The 21,559-nt window shown below is 40.2% G+C and overlaps 1 protein-coding gene across 1 annotated transcript in view; it reads right to left on the minus strand.

Moving 5' to 3' along the window:
* Window positions 1–1,841: 1,841 nt before the first annotated feature.
* SUCLG1 (succinate-CoA ligase GDP/ADP-forming subunit alpha) overlaps window positions 1,842–21,559 on the minus strand; it is a gene marked incomplete at its 5' end in the record, with an annotated part of 29,704 nt that continues 9,986 nt past the window's right edge. The window contains 7 exons of the mRNA XM_080711581.1: window positions 1,842–1,960; window positions 3,138–3,326; window positions 7,180–7,331; window positions 9,201–9,284; window positions 13,240–13,297; window positions 13,443–13,655; window positions 17,554–17,670. Of these exons, the coding sequence (XP_080567707.1) occupies window positions 1,934–1,960; window positions 3,138–3,326; window positions 7,180–7,331; window positions 9,201–9,284; window positions 13,240–13,297; window positions 13,443–13,655; window positions 17,554–17,670 (840 nt within the window). The 3' untranslated portion in view covers window positions 1,842–1,933. The remainder of the gene's footprint in view (window positions 1,961–3,137; window positions 3,327–7,179; window positions 7,332–9,200; window positions 9,285–13,239; window positions 13,298–13,442; window positions 13,656–17,553; window positions 17,671–21,559) is intronic.

The following is a 21,559-nucleotide window of genomic DNA, read 5'->3' on the forward strand; positions in this document are numbered from 1 at the left end:
ACAAACCACAATCCTATTGTCTCAGCCTCCCAAATGGTGGGATTACAAGTGTGTGCCACCACGCTCAGCTTTGTGATAGTATTTAGAAGTGGGACCTTTAGGGTGTATTTAAGTCCTAAGGTTAGATCCATCATAAAGAAGTACCCTTATAAGAGACCAGAAAGCTAGAGAGCTCTTTTTACCATCTAAGGACACAAGATAGCCTCTGTGAACCAGGGAAGGGCCTGGTCCCACAGCATCCTGATCTTGTGCTTCCCAGACTCCAGAACTGTGAGAAATAAATGTGTTACCTAAGCCACCCAGTTTATGGTATGCTGTTACATCTTCCCGAGTTAAGACAGGTCACCCGCCCCTCATCTGCACTGTGTCACTGTTACGAAGCCCCAGTGAGTTAGACAAAAGGACGTCTGCCTTAGACAGACCTTGAGTTAGAAGTGACAGAAAGAGATGAAGTATTTTCCTCCCCGGCCAGTGACAAGTTCAAGAACTTATAAATTCCAAGCCTACCATGTGATGACACCGGTGTGCACGTGCGCGCGCACACACACACGGATGCATGCACACACACACACTCCATAGCATATATTCTACCTAGGACCCTGTGGGGTGAGGGTCATTTTCCCCATTTTTAAGATGAGGAAGCAGCTACCAACAGGAATTAAAGTGTACTCAACTTCAAAATCGATCACTGTGTGTCCCCAGACCCAGGTGGAATCTCTTGGCCTGTGGATCCTCTCGATTCCAGCTCTTGGAGCCCTCAGCAGCAGCCCAGGTGTGGTCACGTGGGGGCTCACAATAGGTTTCCCCAACCTCCCCTCACTCCTCCCAGGGCACCCAGTGCTCCTCCTTCGTCTTCCCTGCATGACAGGGCTGCTCCCTCGCCGGGTGCTCCTCTCCCCGCACATAGGCCTGCTGCCTTCTCAGAGCTTGGGTCCCCTCCTCAGGGAGGCTCCCCAGGCTGCCTTCCTGCAGGGGCCTCCCTCTCATACTATGCTTGGAAGCTCGTTTGCTTCCTTAGGACAGTTACACAGTAGGAGAATATTTTGTGTGTCTCCCTATCCGGAAGGTAAGTTTCCCTGTCTAATTTGTTGGGTGACAATTACCCATTAGAATTGCTTCTTGTCCTTTTTAAACACAAAGTGGATGGCTAACAGCTTTCTACTTTCTTGCAGTGAATACCCAAACTCTTGAGCATAGAATGGAGCCTCTGGAAGGGGAAGAGAATGGCCCTCTGCAAAACAAAGAGAAGCATGGCATTAGTGAAGGTCCTCCCTTTGTCCACCAGGTGTTAAGTTTCCCAATATGGCAGAAACTAAAGCACAGAAGAGCTTCTGCCTGCAATCCTGATGATGATGGTGATGACAGTGATGGTGGTGGAGGTGCTGAGGACAACTGAGCTGCTTTACTACATGCTTGAGACCCTACCCATATATCTCTACCTCTAAACTACTCTGCAGGATGGAGACTATTGCGTATAACAATAGAAAACTAGAATTCAGGAGACGTCTATATGTCTATAATAATTATACAAATGAGGTGTTTGTTGTAACTGTATTACAGCCTCATTCTCTCAAGTTTGTTACAGTATTCTCTACAGAGCCCATCAAACACACACACACACACACACACACACACACACACACACACACCCCATTCCATTTCTCCTATTCTCCCCATGACCCGCATTAGAATAATAAATCTTCAAAACCATATTCAAATCAAATGGCAGATTTATTGACTGTGATATATAAGTGAAAATATCTCAATTGAGGACATTCTAAACCTTGCTTTGGCTCTCCACTGTACTGAAAGACCAGTGCCAAGGCACACAGGCTGCCGATCGTGGACAAGAGAGGTGAACTGCGCTGGCTCCCATGCCCAGCATGATTCAGTCCAGTCTTGGGGACAGTTCTGCTTGTTTTTTTTTTTAGTTTCATAGCATCTTCTTCTTTTCAAATTCCTTCAGAAATAGGAGAGAGAAAGAAGAGAGAGATGATAAGAAGACAAAAGACCCAAATTACATTCAGGTTCAAAATAATTCTTAGATCTGTCATCTTTAGAATCTTTGAATAACCAAATTATAGAAGCAAAATGTACCAGGATAAGGGTACTTGAATACAAAATAACCGCTTTCAAATTAGAGTATGTCAGCCTGAATCTCACTAGGCTAGATGCGGAGCGTCAACATTACATCTCCCAAACCCAGGGGCTGAGAGGGAGACATTACACAACACTTGTGTTTTCACTGCGGTGTTATTATTAAGAGTTGACAAACTTCACTGTTTATCCAAATCTGTAACTCTGTATCTGACCCCAAAAGGCCCTTGAAGAAGGCAATGGAAACAGGTTTGCTTCCTTTCTCAGAGAATAAAGCTAAACACATATTCAATATTTGAACAAAATGTCAAGAACCTTAGAAATACTTGAAACAAACACCTTAAATAAAAGTCTTGTTTAAGGAAACAATACTGAAAATCATATTTTTCTAGACTGTAACAGTTAGAATAGGACCAAATATGTAGATGCCTGCTGCCACTTACTGGAGCAAAACGGCAACACACATGTGCAATGTGAAATTAAGCATTTGCTTTTTTCCTTCTCCCTCACCTCCAAATTAAAAAAAAAAAAAAAAAAAAAAAAAAAATTTTAAATTCTTCACACACTTTAATAACCACCCAGAGTTCTCTCAAACACTGTAACACAATATTACATTTCTAAAGACAGAGTATGCAAAAATTCAATAAAACAAGGGGTCCATTTTATTATCCCTAATGCAAGGACAAATAGGATTACACCAAGTCAAGAGTTTTGAATTCTTTCTGAACACTGTTCCCTTTTGGGAATACCATTTGCATCTTTTCACTGTGTTTGAGAAGTAGGGTTTTGGGGGTTATATTTTGCATTTAAGCCAAGATGACCATGATAAAAATAAAGATGAAGAGCCCTTGAAAAATAACTGCAAAGAAAGTATGAAGACAACAGATTTAGAATATCCTATTAGAAAAAGAAAACCAAAGCAAATGGTTAAAAAGTCGCTCCTCCCACCCGGAAGCCGCACTGGCATCCCAGCACCCGGATGTGGCTCCACCCTGAGAAGACCAGAACTCCAGGACGCCTGGGCCACTGCTAGCACTCACCTTGTACATGGTGGTTCCCAGCTGGGCAGGAGACATGCTGACCACAACTCCTGCGCTCTGGAGGGCAGAGATCTTCTCTTTAGCTCCACCTTTTCCTCCAGCAATAATTGCCCCAGCATGACCCATCCTCCGGCCAGGGGGAGCGGTTAAACCAGCAATGAAGGACACTACAGGCTTAGCATTTGGACCCTAGAGAGAAAGTGATAAACAGTCTAATGAAGGAGTCAATCGAAACTGGACTGGAGCTCCATGACTCTTCTGGTAAACGGTAAGTGATCTGAGCATGGGAAAAGTCATCATTCAACCTAAGAAAACAAACACAAATAACAAACTATGACTGAAACTACCGCATCTCCTTAGAAAGAACTCAACTTTGCATACAAACTCAGGAAAACAATCCTGAGCAAGTCTTTTTATCTGCTGAATATTAACAACTCACTAACACAAGTTGTTTTCACATAAACACATGTAGATCTTTCATTTGAAAACCAAAATACACACCTGAAAATGTATGTTATATGACTTGCAATAATAATGAATGAAGACCCAAGCTGAGATTGTTTTACTTCAACCTGCTTGTGTCTCAATTCATTACTAGTTCATCCTAAATAAACATGCTACAAGAAAAAGAAGAGGTGGGGAAGTCTACTGAAAGGACCTGCGACTCAGGCCCATGAAAGTGATGCTCTCGCACCACTTCTCCAGGCATCTGCAGCCTCATCGTGAAGCATGGCTGAGCTGGACTGACGGCCCTTCCACTGTCAAACTCTATAGTCTCTAAGAAGGAAGATCAGAATTAGTTTTATTCAACAAAAATCTATGCTGATGTGCAAACTCTATATAAACAAATATCCCTATACTAGATTGAGGTTTAAAAAAAAAAACACTTGTGGAAAATGTAAGAATTTCTGTGCTCTGGACATAACTGAAGAAAGAATATGATATGTTTATGTACCAACCAGTCAAAAGAGAGCACACACAGCTATACACGAATATGTGGTCATGTTTCATAGTGAATGATGACACCATGTTCCTAAGAGTCCAGAGGTAACCAGGGACCCAGGTGCAAGAGAGGCATAGGATCTGAGAACCTTCATTTAAACACTATCATCTTCCCCTACACCGGCAATTCTCAAATTATTTGGTCTATGGATCCCTTTACATTTACGAAAATTACTGAGTATCTCAAAAAGCTTTGGTTTATATAAGTAACAAAAATCCTTTCTAATATGCAACCTCTAAGTAGATAGCTACACTAGATTCTGAAGTATCTATTCTATAAAGATTATATCTCATGGCATTTACTGTCTCGAAAATTAAAAACTGAGCAATTTTATAAATAATTGTCAATCCATTAAAAAAACAAAACTCTTATTTTGTGGTACTGGGGATTGAGTCCAGGGGCATTCTACCTCCAAGCTATACCCCAGCCCTATTTTTTATTCTTTATTTTAAAACAGGGTCTAAGTTTCGGAGGACCTAAGTAGCTGATGCTGGCTGCAAACCCACAATCCTCCTGTCTCATCCTCCCAAGTTCTGGGGTTACAAACATGTGCCATCATGCCTGGCTTAAAAAACCTTTAAAATGATATTATAAAACATTCTGAGTAAGAAGAGTGGCATTTTGCAACTTATTTTTGCAACTCTTGACTGTTTAACTTAATAAACAACAAATGATATCTGTTTGCGCATTCAACCTGTTGCAATGTTATTTTAGCCAAATTATAAAAAGAAAATCTGTCTTACAGATATTTAGTTGGAAAAGGGAGTTATTTTAATTGTCTTACAGATAATTATGGATATTCGTATTTAATGCTACACAAATCTTTTACAGTAGTAATTTCTTAAAGGTGAGATACAATGTTTTAATATGAAGCTACAGCAATTAACTCTTTGCTCTTTGCTTTTCTGAAATCCATCACTCTGCCTTACAATCTGAATGGCTCCTCTGCCCACAACGATTCTGGAATGCATCGTGAGTAAGGCGGACGCATACAGATCTAAATGCTGACATTCAGTCTCAATAGATCAGTTATCAGAACTACCGCTAAACCACCGACAAACCTTTTCAGTGGGGAAAGGGGGTTGTTAAGTTCATGATGGCAGACAGAAGATTTCTAAAAATTTTAATATTCATAGGAAAGCTCACATTTCATCATTACCCACAAATACTGTCAGGTGCTTTACTTGATTCATCAGGTTTGCTTTGTGAATTCCAGACCGCGAGTCAGACATTAAGCAGACCTTGCAAAGGCACCAGCAAAGGCAGGTGAGAATGAGCACTGGCATGTCGGTTGGGACAGGGACCTGGGAAGGGGGTTAGGGCACTAGGCGGGGGCTGGATACCATGCTAAATCTGGCCTTTGCTCAGCATGTAATGAAGAACACTGTCTGGTTTTAATCAGGGACAGAAGGCAGTGAAGTATGTTTCAGAAGGGCAGCTGAGCAGGATGGCCTGGGAGGGAAGGGGTGAATGGCAGAAAGAGTAATCAGGAAAGGCGCTCTGGAGATGGCCCAAGAGAGGCAAGACGCAGATACAAACCAGAGCAGGGCAGAAACTGCAGCGGGGCGCTGATCTAGATGTACATGAGGTCTCAGAGGCAGAGCCGAGTCAGTGCTGGAAATAGGCTGAGGGAAAATAAGATCCTGAGGTTTCTGCCATGGGAACTGCATAAAATGTGATGCTGATTTTATAATAATCATTCACATCTAAGGAACTAGCATAGAGAATAATCAGGAAAGGATGGAGGGAGGAATTCCAAGAGAAGAACCAAAAGGACCTCACGGAGAGAACGGAGAATGAATGGAGGCCGCTGGGGCCCTCTGCAGAAACAAGGTCAGGAGAGGAAGGAGATTCGACAGCAGCGCGAGGCCCGTGAGAGAGCTCGCTACAAGCTGGCTCTGCTTTGCTGCCCGCTACTGACTCGCTGCACGCTCACAGCCAAGTAGTGCTTCTCAGCAAACTAAGACACATTCCAAGGTCACATTGGTCCTCAGTGGTGAACAGGAGCCAGATTTCTGGGGATTAGGGAGTGAAGGACAAGTTACAAGGAAGATTCAGAGGTGAGAGGAAACTAAGTCACACATTAAAGTTAGGACATAAAATCAGAGAAGAAAATCAAATATACTCAAAATAGCCTCTTAAAATCCAGCCTGTAGGTGACACGATTGGTTCCTTTAACACTCCAGTATTCGTCATTTATCTGTGGCATTTAGTTCATTAAGTCCTCAATTTTTTCATAAGCATTAAGAGAAAGTTTGTAGCTGTCTTGCCTGGCCTCCCAAAGACACTTTCCCCTTATTCATTAGCAGTCAGAGAAACCCTGGAAATCAGGTGCATGCTTCCCCCACAGCCCTGGGACGCAGCAAGGGCCAGAGCTCCCGGTCGCCGGTGGAGCTGCACCTGCTCCCTCTCCTCCACCCTCCGCTTCACCCTCCAAGAGCTTGATTCCCTTCAGCCACAGGAAATCAGGAGACAGCTCCACACTCCTCCCTTACGCGTTTAACTCGGAGGCAGAGGCTAGCCAAGGAAAGCCTTAACAGGACGTGGATAGCAACGCATTTCTACTTGAACTCTGAAGGGAAGAGGGAGGTAGAGGCAGGATAAGATAGCATCTTGGAAGGTCAGCCCTGAGGAAGACAAAGAACATTTATTTCCCCTGCAACCTCGAGAAAGAACACCAAGCACGGGAGAAAACTCAGTCAGCGAGTCAAGCAGGGGCTTTTGGGCTGACAGCCTGAACATTCTCCCTCATGAGGGGGTCGGCTTACCTACCACAAAATGGGGCGGTGCCTGGGGAGGAGGTTTCAGAGAAGAGAATAGAACACTGGCACTGTGGAATGGGGAGAAGAATTAACCCAAACAGAGAAGCCAGCATTTGCTGAGTGTCCAGTACAGAAGGCCCCACTGAGGAAAGTCTGGTTCTTTCATGTTTTTTTTTGAAAATCTAACCTTTGAAAAACTGAAAATAACTTCTCTAAGAAGCCCCTCCCTGATACTATTCAGAAGCAAAGGTCTGCATTCTTCTAAACCCAAACTTACTGAATTATGTTGCTTCAAAAATTCTGCAGCATTTTCTTCTGCATTACCACCAATTTCACCAATCAATATGATGCCTTCTGTGGCTGAATCATTCAGGAAGATTTCAAGGCAGTCAATAAAGTCTGTTCCATTAAAGGGATCGCCTCCAATGCCTGGAAAGGTCAAAGCATATCAGGATCAGTTGAAAATGTAAGGACGAACCATGGAACATAGGTCAAGAGATGTTCCAACGGGTTTCTTCCTTTGTCTGCCCCTTCTTGCTAATCCTTTTAAATGTATCATCACTCTCGTATATAACATTGAAAAACTACAAAATGCTAAATTTATCTATTTGTAATATTATATGAATGCCAATGGTGGTTGATACTTGATCTGCACAAAAATGACCCTCTTTCTGTTATCATTCCTTGACAAAGCTGCTGCTTTCACACAAAATGATTCCAAGATAACTCTTTAGAAATGAGCATTTTAAGAAAATGTGTTTGTGTTGCAAGTTGATGTTAGGCCATAAGAAAAAAGTGAACACGCCAGGCATGGTGGTGCACACTTGTAATTCCAGTTCTTGGGAGGCTGAGACAGAAGGATCGCAATTTCAAAAACAGCCTCAGGAACTTCGTGAGACTGTCAGCAACCTAGCGAGACCCTGCTTCAAATAAAAAAGGAAACAGGGCTGTGGATGTAGCTCAGATGTAGACTGTCCCTAGGTTCAATCTCTAGTAACACACACACACACACACACACATGACTGGAGATATGATAAAGCCGGCTACAGAGAAAGCACTCAAGTTTTAAAACTCAGTGTCAGGGAGCAGGCCAGAGGGTTCCCTGGCCCTCTTCCTTTAGATTGAGTGAATGAGGACAAAGCCCACAGCAGGCTGTACCACACGCGCAAGGCATCTAAGAATGGGCAGGGTCTCCAGGGGTAGGGCTGATTTTTTACTTTTCAATCAATCTCCAAAATAAAGTTCAGAAAAGGAATTAGCATTACATGCCAACACTGTGTCAAATCGTGGGCCTTATATGGAGCACGTTAGATCTGTCATTTGCTCATTCCCCAACCTATCTGTGAGAAGGGCTTCATTACTCTCCATCCACAAATTAAAAACTGTAGCTTGGGAAGACGGAATTGAGAAGTCTGTTTCAAAACCTGTTCTTGTTTCCATCACACTAAATTATCTTGTGCCTAAGATGATGCTTTGGAAGAAGAAAGGCTTCCATTTATGTTTTCAATTTAAATTTATGGATTCAGAGAGTATTAAAAATATTCCAGGGTTATATTTTATAATTTTCCATCATATGAAAGATGTTTTTGAAAGACATTTTAAATGTATTCTAAGACTTTGAAGAAATATTTATAAAAATGAAAAACTGGCCTGGTTTTTGGCTAAAAAGACTGAAGTTATTTTAAAATGTATGGATGTGGTGGAATTTCTACTTTTTAAAGTGGAAGGCAGTATGATACGGCAAAAAGGTACGAGGGAACTTAACCCTCCTCAACCTTGACTTTCCGCCTAATGTGCTATGACAGCACAGAGGAACCCAGAGGGTGGCCTGAAGAATGAAACAGTGAATGGCAAAGAATTCAGTAACTCTGAAGCACTGGACCTGATTATAACAAAATTCCTAACACAAGGAACTATTTCCTCCCAGCACGAAGGCTATCCAGGAGTCACACACACCCCCAGGACATTTGTTTCTTAATCTAAAAATCAAACCATGAATCTTGAAAAATTACAGAAGAACTTTAATCTTGAGCAAATAAAATTCAATATATCTTTATATAATAACATCAAAATTTCTTATAGGTTCAAGAGGCAGGAGGATCCAAGTTCAAGGCCACCTGGGCGACCCTGTCTTAAAGAATAAAAAAGGCTGAGAGTAGGGCTCAGTAGTACAGCTCCCCTAGGTTCAATCCCCAGTACCACAAAAACAAAATAAAAAATTAAACCGATGACTATTACTATATTAATTCAGTAAAGATAATATGTTCTGATAAAACAATTTAAGCAAAATTTCCTCACCAACACACAAAGACTGTCCCAATCCAACTTGTGTTGTTTGGTGAACTGCTTCGTAAGTCAGGGTGCCAGATCTGGACACAATGCCTTAAAAGGAAGAGAATTCAAGAATATTAGATAGTGTTTGTATGACAGACTATTGCATGGTAAACTAAATTACAAATACTCTGAGTAGTTAGCACAGGTTCATTCCATGATTTTTCACCCCGTCAACAATATTTTCAAATGATGATATAAGGGAAAAAAGGCCTCAGTTAAATTGAGGTTTGACCCCAGGGGCATTCTAACTCTTAGCTACACCCCCAGCCCTATTTTATTTTTATTTTGAAACAAGGTCTCACTAGGTTGACGAGACTCTCACTCCTTGCTGAAGCTGTCCTTGAACTTGCAATCCTCCCATTTCTGCCTCCTAAGTACTGGGATTACAAGTGTGTGCCACCACCCCCAGCTAAAACAAGAAGCTTTTTAAATTAGGCAAAAAAGAAAGCACATTATTAGTTAAGGTTACTTAATGACTACAAAAAGCAAGAAAAAGTCAATTGACCTCTTCTGAGAATCTTTATGAAGGAAATAGTAACATCAATAAGAAGTTGGCAGACACAATCGTACTTTGAGTGGTGGAGCATAACACACTGACTTTAGGTATCCCAACCTTTCAACCATCAAAAGCAACTTCATCTTATCTAGCAATCCTAAAGTACTTTCCAAGAATTTTCAAACAATATATAGGCAAGATCCCTCTGTATTCATCAAGTCTCCCACTTAATTTGGTTTATACAATGAGCCTGAGGTGAACACACCTAACTTTACATGTGGACAAGGTGTGTGTAGGGAGAAGGAGAGCAGGTGCAGTGGCAGCTACGTGTCTTCTCTTATAGCGCACTATGCTCGGCTGAGCTTCTAGAAGGTGATTTACCCCATGCCACAATCTATGCAATACTTTCCAACGAAAGGTACAAATTTGGATTCCCAAGTTTGAGCAGGTTGAGAAACGACTAAATAACTTTAGCTGTCAGAACATACTAAATTTTAAAAATTGTTAAATAAACACAAAACTTTATATAAGCTTCGATCAGAGCATTGATTCTGTAATGTGAACATTTTCTGCATGTTGATGGTTTGCTTTAAGATTCTGCTTTGGAGCACAGTTTAAAAACCAGAAGACACTTTCCTAACAGTATAATCCCCCTACAAGGACAAATAGAATTCTAACCAGACTGAGACAAAATCCATAATCATCAGCTACTTCTGTTTCAGTGAAGCATGTTCACATTCTTAAGCAAAGTGTTGTGTGACCGCTGTCATTGTACATCAACAAGTGTCTGAACATAAACATATACCTTCGACTACGAATTCAGGCACACATAACTTCAGATTCTCAGTATCAACCAGTTAAATTGAAAGAAAGTCTCTTGGTCACTCCTAGACAGTACCTAACTCATCAGACAGTGTCAGCTAGGTCACTCCTCGACAGAAGCTTACTTCATACGGAATTCTGTGCCCACACCCCAGCCAACCTTGTTTCCCACTATTTTCCTACTCCAAAGAACTGGATTATCCCTCAACTATATACCTCATGCTTTCCTACCTTTTCATTTTTGTCTTGCTTAAAATGAAACACCTGGCCTCTACCATCTGATGGAAATTCTAAACATTCTTTGAGGTTCCTATCAAAAGCTTAAATACCCCAAACAGAAATGAGATGAGAGTGCTTCCTCTAAACCTCCTCAATGTTTTTACTACCCTTAATATAGTTATATCTTACCTACCACAATATGAAACCATACAAATTGTGTAGAATCAACTTCCTTCACTATTAGCCCCAATGTTACCATAAAACATAGTATGACGATATACATCATGACCAGTTCCTCTTCCTCTTGAGGTTTTCAAATACTGAGGAGCATGAAGAGAACAACGAATGCCTTCCGTGACTTAAAGGCACTTTCTTCCCCTTAGTGTTATCACAGATACTATGAAGTATTGGCAGCACCCATTCAAAGACAACCAACGAGTGTAAAGAATATTCAAATATGTATAAGAGAATCGAGGACTATGTGGATCAGGCCCAGGGGACTCCAGCGGCCGACAGAGCTCCCTGTAACCTCTCTGAGTGAACTTATCAAGTATCCTCCTGGCAGCAGGGCTGACAGCAATAGGAGACTTTAGTAATAAACAAAAAGTCATGACCTTTACCCCAGTTCTGCAGACTACACAATCATATTAAACCACTATAATAAATTTTCTTATTCAGTATTAATAGTCATGGCTTACATAGAGAGAAGATATATCGTAATCATCTATTATTGGCGGAGAAAGAGTATGGCTCAGTGAGAATTGCTTATGGAGTCTAAAAAGAACATAATGAGGCTAACTTTGAAATGTCAATTTGGCCATTTCCTTAAGGAAGTAACCAAGCAGCATAACAATTTTCCCAAAACATTTTGAGAAAGTTTGTGATATCCAAGACAGCAAAGTCATTCGCAGGCAGGACATAGAAAGACTAACAATAAAAATATCCACAATGTTTATCTCTGACAGAAGATTAATATCAGTAGATTTATACCCCCCAAAATCAACAATAAAAAGACAACTTAAAAAATAAGGGGTGAAAACCTGAAGTGGTACTTCACAAAAGAAGATAAATGAATAATCTATAAATGAGAAAGTGCTGTACAGCATTAATTAGCAAGGACACTCAAAATCACAATGTGATTCCATTTCACTGTTAATAGAATGGCTAACTAGGAAAAAACTAACAAAATGCTCCATGTTTGTGAAGATGCAGAGCAACCAGAACTTTTTTCTGTTGATAGGGAGAATATAAAATGATAGTCATATCCTAGAATTCTTTGGCAATTTCTTAAAAAGTTGAACATTTTTCAGTATTTTCCTTAGGAGAAAATACCATAAAAAAGTCTATACACAAATGCTCATCTTTGCCTCATTCATAAGGCTCAAAACTAAAAGTAACTCAAATGGTCATTATCAGAGAACGGATAAACAAACTAATAAAACCACAGAACGCTAAATAGAAATAACATGAAGTTACTTTACAGGTAAACACATGAAATTATCCATAGTGCTTAGTGGGAAAAGAATCCTTAATACTCCCAACCCCAATTTTTACCGATTCTATGGAAGTGTAATTATTTCTCAAGCAAACTTATTATATTCAAGATACAGAACTGATTCACTATAAAACTTCTCTAATAAATTCTACTACAGTTTAATTAAAATAATTTTGATTTGTATAGCAGAGCATGGTAGCCCAGTAATCCCAGTACTTGGGAGACTGAGACAGGAGGATGGCAGGTTCATGGCCAGCCTCAGCTACTTAGTGAGGCCCTCCACAACTCAGTGAGACCCTGTTTCAAAATAATGAAAGCCGGGCGTGGTGGCGCACGCTTATAATCTCAGCATTCGGGAAGCTGAGACCGGAGTAGTGTGGTTCACAGACAGCCTCAGCTACTTAGTGAGGCCATCTGCAACGCAGTGAGACACTGTTTCAAAATAAAGAATAAAAAATAGAGCAGGGGGTGTAGCTCGGAGGCTGAATGCCCCTGGGTTCCATCCCCACACCCGAAAAAATAAATAAATAAAAATAAATAAAGAATGAAAAATAGGGTTGGGGGTATAGCTTGGAGGTATAATGCCCCTGGGTTCAATTCCCAGTACTACAAAAAGTAAATAATAATAATAATAATAATAATTATTATTATTATTATTATTATTATTATTATTTTGATTTGTAAATCACAAATTCTGTTTGTGAGTTGAAAATTTGGGAAAAATTTGTTTTTTATTATTTTAATCTATAAAAAAGTAACAGACAGCCGGGTGTGGTGGCGCACGCTTGTAATCCCCGCACTTGGGAGACATAGACAGGAGGATGGCGCAGGTTCAAAGCCAGCCGCACTGGCTTAAGAGACCCTGTTTCCAAAAATAAAATAGGTCTGGGAGTATAGCCCAGAGGTAGAAGGGCTTCCAGGAACCCCAGTACCACAAAAAAAAAAAAAAAAAAAGTAACAGACATACTCACCAATTCTTCCTTTCTTATGAATGTGGCCAGGCATGATGCCAATTTTGCACTCTCCAGGCTAAAAGTAAATCATAATTTCATAAGTTAAAAAAAAGAAAATATTACAACTCATAGGTCGTACACACAAATACACTTGGACTAACTCAAAGCTATCTGTCTTTGTGAGAGGCCTAATCTGGCTTCTTTTTATTTTTTGCACTCACATTGATGACTCCAGGGCAGTTGGGCCCGATGAGCCTCGTCTTCCCCTGGCGCAGCAGTTTGTGCTTGACCCGTACCATGTCCTGCTGTGGGATGCCTTCAGTAATACACACAACCAGGGGCATTTCTGCATCGACAGCCTCATCAATAGCCGCAGCGGCAAAAGGAGGAGGGACGTAAATGACAGATGCTGTCGCTCCTGTCTGTTCCTTGGCCTGAAACATTAACCATAAAGCACTTCATGATTGGTCAAGGCATAAACACTTGAAGAAACATTCAACATCATGATGTTATTAATGTCCAGGGGTCAGGAAAGAACACCAGGAGACAATACAGGGTGCCTCATTTCTCCCACTTTCCAGTTCATCACACAGCCAGAAAAAAGCACAGTCAAATGCGCTCTTCTCTGCCCCCTCTGAACACCACTCTGGAGTGAAAAGTTCTGTGAACTGTCACTCCCTCAAACGAATGTGTGTTAGCACACGGGGAAGCACTGCTTGACTGCGTTTGTCCCCTCAGCCCTGTGGCCATGCTCAGTTTTATTGTTTTACTCCAGACTCCACAACCAAGGACGTATACCACCTATTCAGCACCAAAGCCTCTGCACCTCCCCAGAGAAGGACTTGGGCTGGTGAGCCCCTAGGCCTCACACTTGACTCACAAACATCTGTTTAAAAATATATTATAGCCAGGCGTGGTGGCACACACTTGTAATCCCCACGCTTGGGAGGCGGAGACAGGAGGATTGTGCAGGTTCGAAGCCAGCCTCGCTGGCTTAGAGACCCTGTTTCCAAATTTAAAAAAATATAAAAATAGGTCTGGGAGTTTACCCAGAGGAAGGGTTTCCAGGAACCCCAGTACCACCAAAAAAATTAAAAAATAAAAATAAATAAATAAATAAAAATATATTATAGCCAGGCACAGTGATGCAAACCTAATTTCAGTAATTGGGAGTAATTTCAATACTTGGGAGACTGAGAGAGGGGGATCACAGATTCAAGGACAGCCTCAGCAAGCAGCAATATTCTCATCAACCTAACAAGACCCTGTTTAAAAAATAAAAATAATGCCGGGCATGGCGGCGCACGCTTGTAATCCCCGCACTTGGGAGGCAGAGACAGGAGGATCGTGAAGATTCGAAGCCAGCCTCACTGGCTTAAGAGACCCTGTTTCCAAATAAAAAATATAAAAATAGGTCTGGGAGTGTAGCCCAGAGGTAGAAGGGTTTCCAGGAACCCCAGTACCACCAAAAATAAATAAATAAATAAATAATAAATAAATAAATAAATAAATGAATGAATGAATAAAATAGGGCTGGAGGTATAGCTCAGAGGTAGAATGCCCCTGAGTTCAATCCCCAGTACCACCACCAAAAAATGTGTGTGTGTGTGTGTGTGTGTGTGTGTGTGTGTGTGTGTGTGTGTATACACACATATGTATATTAAGAATATTATCAGAAGAAACAAAGTTTTCTCACCTGATATTTCTTACTCTGAATATATACTTATTAGAAATTTAAAAATCAAACAAAAATGGCCATGTATAAATGGCCAAAGAATAAAAATGTGGGTCAAATTAGCATAAGTTTTAATGTCATGACCCTTCACAATGCAAAGCACTGGGAGATCATCAATTTGACACTGTTCTCTCCATGGACACAAGCCTGGTCCACGCATTTGGTCTTCACATCCTTTCTATATATTACATATATCAATACCAAAATGTCCTTCTACCCCGCTGTCTGTGACCAAGCCTTCTACTATTAGGGAAGCTCCCTGGAGACGGAGGCTGTCGCTGTCCTCTGACTCTCCAAGAGCAGCAGCACCCTCCTATGACAGGCCCTGGGAGGGGCTCTATGCAGATCTCATTAAGGCTTTGCCATAATCCTGAATCTTAGTATCTGCATTTTACAAATTAAGATGCTCAGGCCAAGATATAGTAAATAACTGCACAAGGTCACATAGCTAGGAAGTGGCAGAGCCAAGATTTGATCCTAGGGATATCTGACTCCAAAGTAACGATTCATTTCCATTACATCAGGCTGTCTTTCCGTACATGTTAAAAATGTCACTTAATCAAAATAGAAATCAAAACCTTTTGGAAGGTTGTGCCATGGATTTTAAAATGTATATGAATTAAGCTACAGAACACATGGGCACAACTAGAGGAAGGGGCAGAAGTAGAAGTCTGTATCTCTGAGAAGCATCTTAACGACTTCTCACATTCCCAGGGACAGAAAGACTTTGTCTACTAGGCCCTAATAAAAAGCACTTTCTTGATAGCAGCAGAAAAACAAGGTCAACAGACACTGACAAATCATCCATCAATGATGCTAGGACTTAAATGTAATTTTTTTAAAACTCTGTTCAAGATGATGATAAAGGGAGATGAATAAAAAAAGAAAGAAAGAAAACCTAGGTTCAAACCAAATAAGTCAGATCATTTGTTGAAAAGTAAACCCCATGCTTCTACTCTTAGGGCTCCAAATACCGTCAGAAGCTAGACTGTGACAGGTACCATGTGCCGGGAAGTCATAATGGAAGAAAGGTAGTATTCCTACTCATTCAGAAAGCTCCCAGTAAGAGCTAAAGAGGTGAGAAGTACAATATCTGTCCAAGAACTTATAGAATTATCCAAATGCTAAGTATATTTGTGTCACTCACTATGGCAACAAAACTTCCTTAAAAAAAAAAAAAAAGCAACCATGACGAAAAAACAGCCTGCCTAGAGAGAATCTGAAAAACTACTTGCTGTCTATGTTTTGAGGTCATAAAGTCAGCCACAATAAGGGGAGGATTTAACAACTATTTAACAGCTTAAGGAAAAAAGACGAAGTGATTCCTCTAGAGAACATGACTGAAACTGCTTTTTTAAAATTCAGCATCCTTAAAACACAAATACATATATACAGTACACCTTTTTTTTTTTTTTTTTTTTGGTGGTACGGGGGTTCCGGGAAACCCTTCTACCTCCGGGCTATACACCCAGACCTATTTACCTATTTTATATTTTATTTGGAAACAGGGTCTCTTAAGCCAGCGCGGCTGGCTTCGAACCTGCGCGATCCTCCTGTCTCCGCCTCCCAAGCGTGGGGATTACAAGCGTGCGCCACCACGCCCGGCTATAGCACACCTTTATTTCTAGGTTTAAAGTAAAAATGAAACATCTAAATTTGAAGGATTTTTTTAACCTACATTTTAGGGACTAAGAATATAAATTAACTTCATTGTGCTTAGTATTCAAAACAGAGACTAGTTCTTGTAAATATGTACTTTAAAAAATGGAATACTTTAATGTATCTTTAAAGCATCTTAAGGAGAGAGGTACATTTAGGATTGATCTACATATCAATTCTAATTACTAAGGTTATTTCTTAGATTTTTTTAAATAAATAACCTAAGAATCTGTGCTATAGTTTCTTTATAAAAGACCTATTGTTTTATATAAATTCATATAAAATAGAATGGGAGAATATACACTGGGCTTAAGTTAGCTCTCTAAAGAGGCAAAATCTGAGATATGCAAAACACTACAATAACTTCAACTTTATAGCATCTGAATTTTACAAGAAGCACATACTAGTTTTGTAACAAAGATCTAAAGTTTAATTCAAAAATCTCTTTCAAAGTATTACTAAGAAATCAGCAATTTACAGAAGAAAGTAGAACCCTGTGATTTGTCAGTCTGACTCTACGGTTCAGTTTGCTCCCACAGGACACAGTATTTTTACTATGAGCCCACTGAAGCCTGCCATCTTTGCACTGCTCCTCTCCTTGGCTTTATTGTGGGGATATCGGCAGCTTCCTCGGGGTTGTGGTGAGGCCTGACAGGGGCAGTGTGCATGAAGAACCAGCATGGTGCCCGCCACACAGCGGCTGCTGACATCTGTACTAACTACTAGGCCACAGGTCTTCTTCCCTTAATAGAGGATTCATACTTATGAGCAAAGTGACACTTTTGTTCAATTCAAATTTTTTTTTTACAATTCAAATTTCTCTAGGTTACTGGATGTTCAGATAGCAAATGAACCTTCCAAAAGGGGCACAAATGCCCAAAGAAGGCTCACTCTTCCTCCGCTTTTCTTTTCCTGCCCCACTCGGTATCATCAGTTACCTCCTTCACAGTATTAAACACGGGTAAGCCCAGATGCGTCTTGCCTCCTTTCCCGGGAGTGGTTCCTCCAACAAGGTTGGTGCCATAGTCCAATGCCTGTTGGCTGTGAAAGGTGCCCTGAGGGGAAAAACAAAAGACCTGTGAGAAGAGGCAAAGTGGGAAACCTACAGAGAAGCAAATCTGAAAGCAAAGCTAACAGGTTGGCTATTCCCAGGCAATGACACATCCAGCGCTCTCATCAACTTACTCAAGAGCTGTGAACCTGGATGCAAAACAGGTTTCTCCAAAAAAGTCAAAATAGCCATTAAAAATTTTTTTAGGTTTTTTAAATTACATGTTTCCAAACTTGGCTGATGATTAGGAACATCTTTTTACTTAAAAGAACATTGTTTCTTCCTTCTTTGATGCCTCAGATCCTCATATTCTAATTTACCCAATTTAATCCATGGTTGATGAGTATACATACAACTTTAGCTCTCTCTCACCTCAAACTACCCACATGGCAAAACCGCAACTTGGTTAAATCTAATTTTCTAAGATTCTAAGGCTGCATACATGTGCGGTCAAACGGTGGCTAGAGAAAAACAAAACCATGACAAATAGTCTCACTGTAAATTAACAATCAGTATCCTTAAGTGAGTTTATAAATCCTGCCCCGCCAACATCCTGTCTTCCCTAACCATCCACTTTTCCTCCTCAACCACATCATTACTGGCATTTTCAATATGATGATTGTTACGGGAGGAGGTCATCCTGTACTTAGCCTCTTCCCATTAGATGCTAGTACCACATCCTCCCCCAAACCCATCCAGTTTCAAAAACCAAAACTGGCTCCAGGCGTTGCAAGAGAGTATTCACTAGACTTCTAAGACTCTCCTTCCTCTAGTTTTCTTCTCTTTTTCTTTCTCCTTAACTTTCTTTCTCATCTACATTTGTGCCCTTTGTATTGTGATCCCACATCATGGCAATAAATAACAGCCATTCACTGACCCTTGCCTTACAGATATGCCCCAGAGACCTAGCCAAGATCTGTGCCTTCAATTCTTACTCACATTCTCAAATGCATACCTAACACCTCTAACTTGTAGAAGTAGGAGGCCTCTCAAATTCAACATGCCCAAAGCTGAGTTCTGATCAATCCCTTCTCCATCTGCTCCATCTCAATTAATGGCAATTCTACTTACAGATGTTCAGACTAAAAGTATGAAGTTACCGTAGCGTCTCCTCTCTCAGATCACATATCATATTCATTAGTAAATCTTATTCCTCTACCTTCAAAAGATAATCAACAACTTCTTCACCTATCTATTGCTAGCTACCACCTTGACCCAAGTCACCTCAACTCTTAACCGATTATTGCCCCCTAAGAATCTTTTCTCCACAAAAGCCAAAGTGATTCTACTAAAACAAGGAAGATTATGTCACTCCTCTGCTCAAACCCTCCAATCTTTTCCATTTTGTTCACATAAAAGCCAAACTCCTTACACTGGCTTACAAGTCGGCATACAACTCTGTCCACACACCACCGGCCTGCCCTTGTTTGCTGTCCTCCCATTCCTTCCGTCACACCAGCCACACTGGTCTTGCAGCTACATACGTGGCAGGCCCATGCCTGCCTGGCAGCTTGCTGTGCTTTCTGAATGGACTACATCCATAGTTATCCCATAGCTGTTGGTTCACTTCAACAACTTTAGATCTTGACTCACAGGTCAAATTTGCCCTGACTACCTGATAAAAACTCTTCCTCTCCCCATACCAACCACCACAATTCTACATACATAAACCCTCCTTCTCTGGTTTGTTTTTTCCATAACTATGACAATTTATAACATAATTTATTCATCAATTTTGTTGATGTATTTCTGTCCTCTCCACTAAAAGTAAATCCATTAAGACAGGTTTCTGTTTACTCCATTCATTTCAATTTGGCACCTATATCAACATATTATATCTAGTAGGCACTCAATAGTTGTTGAAAAATGAATGGGTCTATGGGGTCACTCTACAGGGATCTAAAAATGCTGAACCAACTATTCAAATTTTTAATTATATAAGGCATAAAAATTAGGACCTTGAGGACTTAAGAAATTTTCTGATTCAACTTCTTTATCAAAATAGAAAACTTGGCTCCAAGCATGTTAAGTAATCGGTTTAAAGCTAGTGTCAAGAGTTTCAGAAAGAACCACAGGCAAGTGCGCTCGCTCGCTCTCTCTCTCTCTCTCTCTCTCTCTCTCTCTCTCTCTGTACCTTTATTGGGCTCTGTAATTATATCTCATAGTGAGGTTCAAAGTAATACAAATATACATGCACACATCCCACCTCGATCCCCCACTCTCTATACATGTCAGTATGTTTGGTAAGTGACCCTTCTTATATGGATACCGCATTATCTGAATTGTCTTCTTCATCAGTTCTCCTTTTCCCCCTTTCTACCTCCCTCCCCCAACCCCCTTCCACTATTGTACTGGTCTCTCTCCTCATTTATCTTCAGATAAATGTTGTCACTCGAGCTTCTACATAGAGAGAAAACATTATACTCTTGACTTTATGCAACTGGCTGATCTCCCTCAGCATAATACTCTCTACTTCCATCCATTCCTGCAAAGGACACAATTTCGTTCTTCTTTAGGGCTGAATAAAATTCCATTGTGTGTATGTACCACATTTCTATTATCCATTCATATGCTGATGGACACCTAGGTTGGTTATATGCTTGGGCTATTATGAATTGGGCAATTATAAACATGGATTTACATGTTTCACTATATTTTCATTCTCTCTTAAAACAGTGCTATATACAATGTGGTACGCAAACTCTTACTGGTCTGCAAAGAGAAAAAAAGTATGACCAAAAAAAGAAAGGAAACAAAAAATTGAATAAAAATATAACATAATGTTTGCAAACACAGCAGTATGATGTTGCTTCAACTTTTATCATATTTTATAAAATCATTGATCCTCATTAAGAAATGGAAGAAAAAAAAACCCATCTGGTCTTCACATAGTTTGTGAAGCACTGCCCTAGACTACATTACCAGGAAAATTCATATGAACTAAAATTTTTTTAGTCCTAATGTGGTCCTAAACAGAGATAACATCACCACTTAAAAAAACTTATTTTTAGCCGGGCGTGGTGGCGCACGCTTGTAATCCCTGCGCTTGGGAGGCGGAGACAGGGAGGATCACGCTGGTTCGGAGCCAGCCTTTCTGGCTTAAGAGACCCTGTTTCCACATAAAACAGTTAAAAAATAGGTCTGGGAGTGTAGCCCGTGGGAGTGTATCCCAGAGGTAGAAGGGCTTCCAGGAACCCCAGTACCACCAAATAAATAAATAAACAAACAAACAAACAAACAAACTTATTTTCCTTAGTCTTTCTATCACCAGCCAGTATACAGTTAAGACTAGGAACAATTTTAACAGGTCATAAAAGCTAATATTAGAAATCAGATGGTACCCATTGGAAATGTGTACTGCAGAAATCTAAGATATAAACATTCCTCATTCACACATAGAATTGTGTGTAAACTTAAAAAAGAACTGAGGATATACCTAACAGGTTTGCTGTGGAGGTAAGCTCAAATTTCAGACTTTACCATTACTTTTATAGCAGAACTGTATCAACAAATTTAAATGAGGCAATTAAGGTTCTCAACTACTTCAAAAGAAAGTGATTAAGAAAAAAATTGACATCAGGTAACTGAAAGATACTGAAACCAATCTTGGATTTAAATATTTAGCACAAATATCAGGCAAATTAAGGCAAATCATTACCTAACTTAGGAAGCAGAGACATTTCCAAATTCTGCTTATTCCATGAGTAAGAGTTCTTACAAAAAAGTTTAGAAGTTAAAATGTCATAGAATCATAAAACGTTTAGCAAACAAAAAACATACCATATATAATAAACTTATATAAAAAAGCCAGGCTAATCAAGTACTTCATTATAATGCTAATAATATTAATATACATTTAATACATTTTAAAATAGACTGAAAGTAATTTTATT

This window comes from Muscardinus avellanarius (genome assembly GCF_963383645.1).
Source record: "Muscardinus avellanarius genome assembly, chromosome: 15".
NCBI classification, from domain to species: Eukaryota; Metazoa; Chordata; class Mammalia; order Rodentia; family Gliridae; genus Muscardinus; species Muscardinus avellanarius.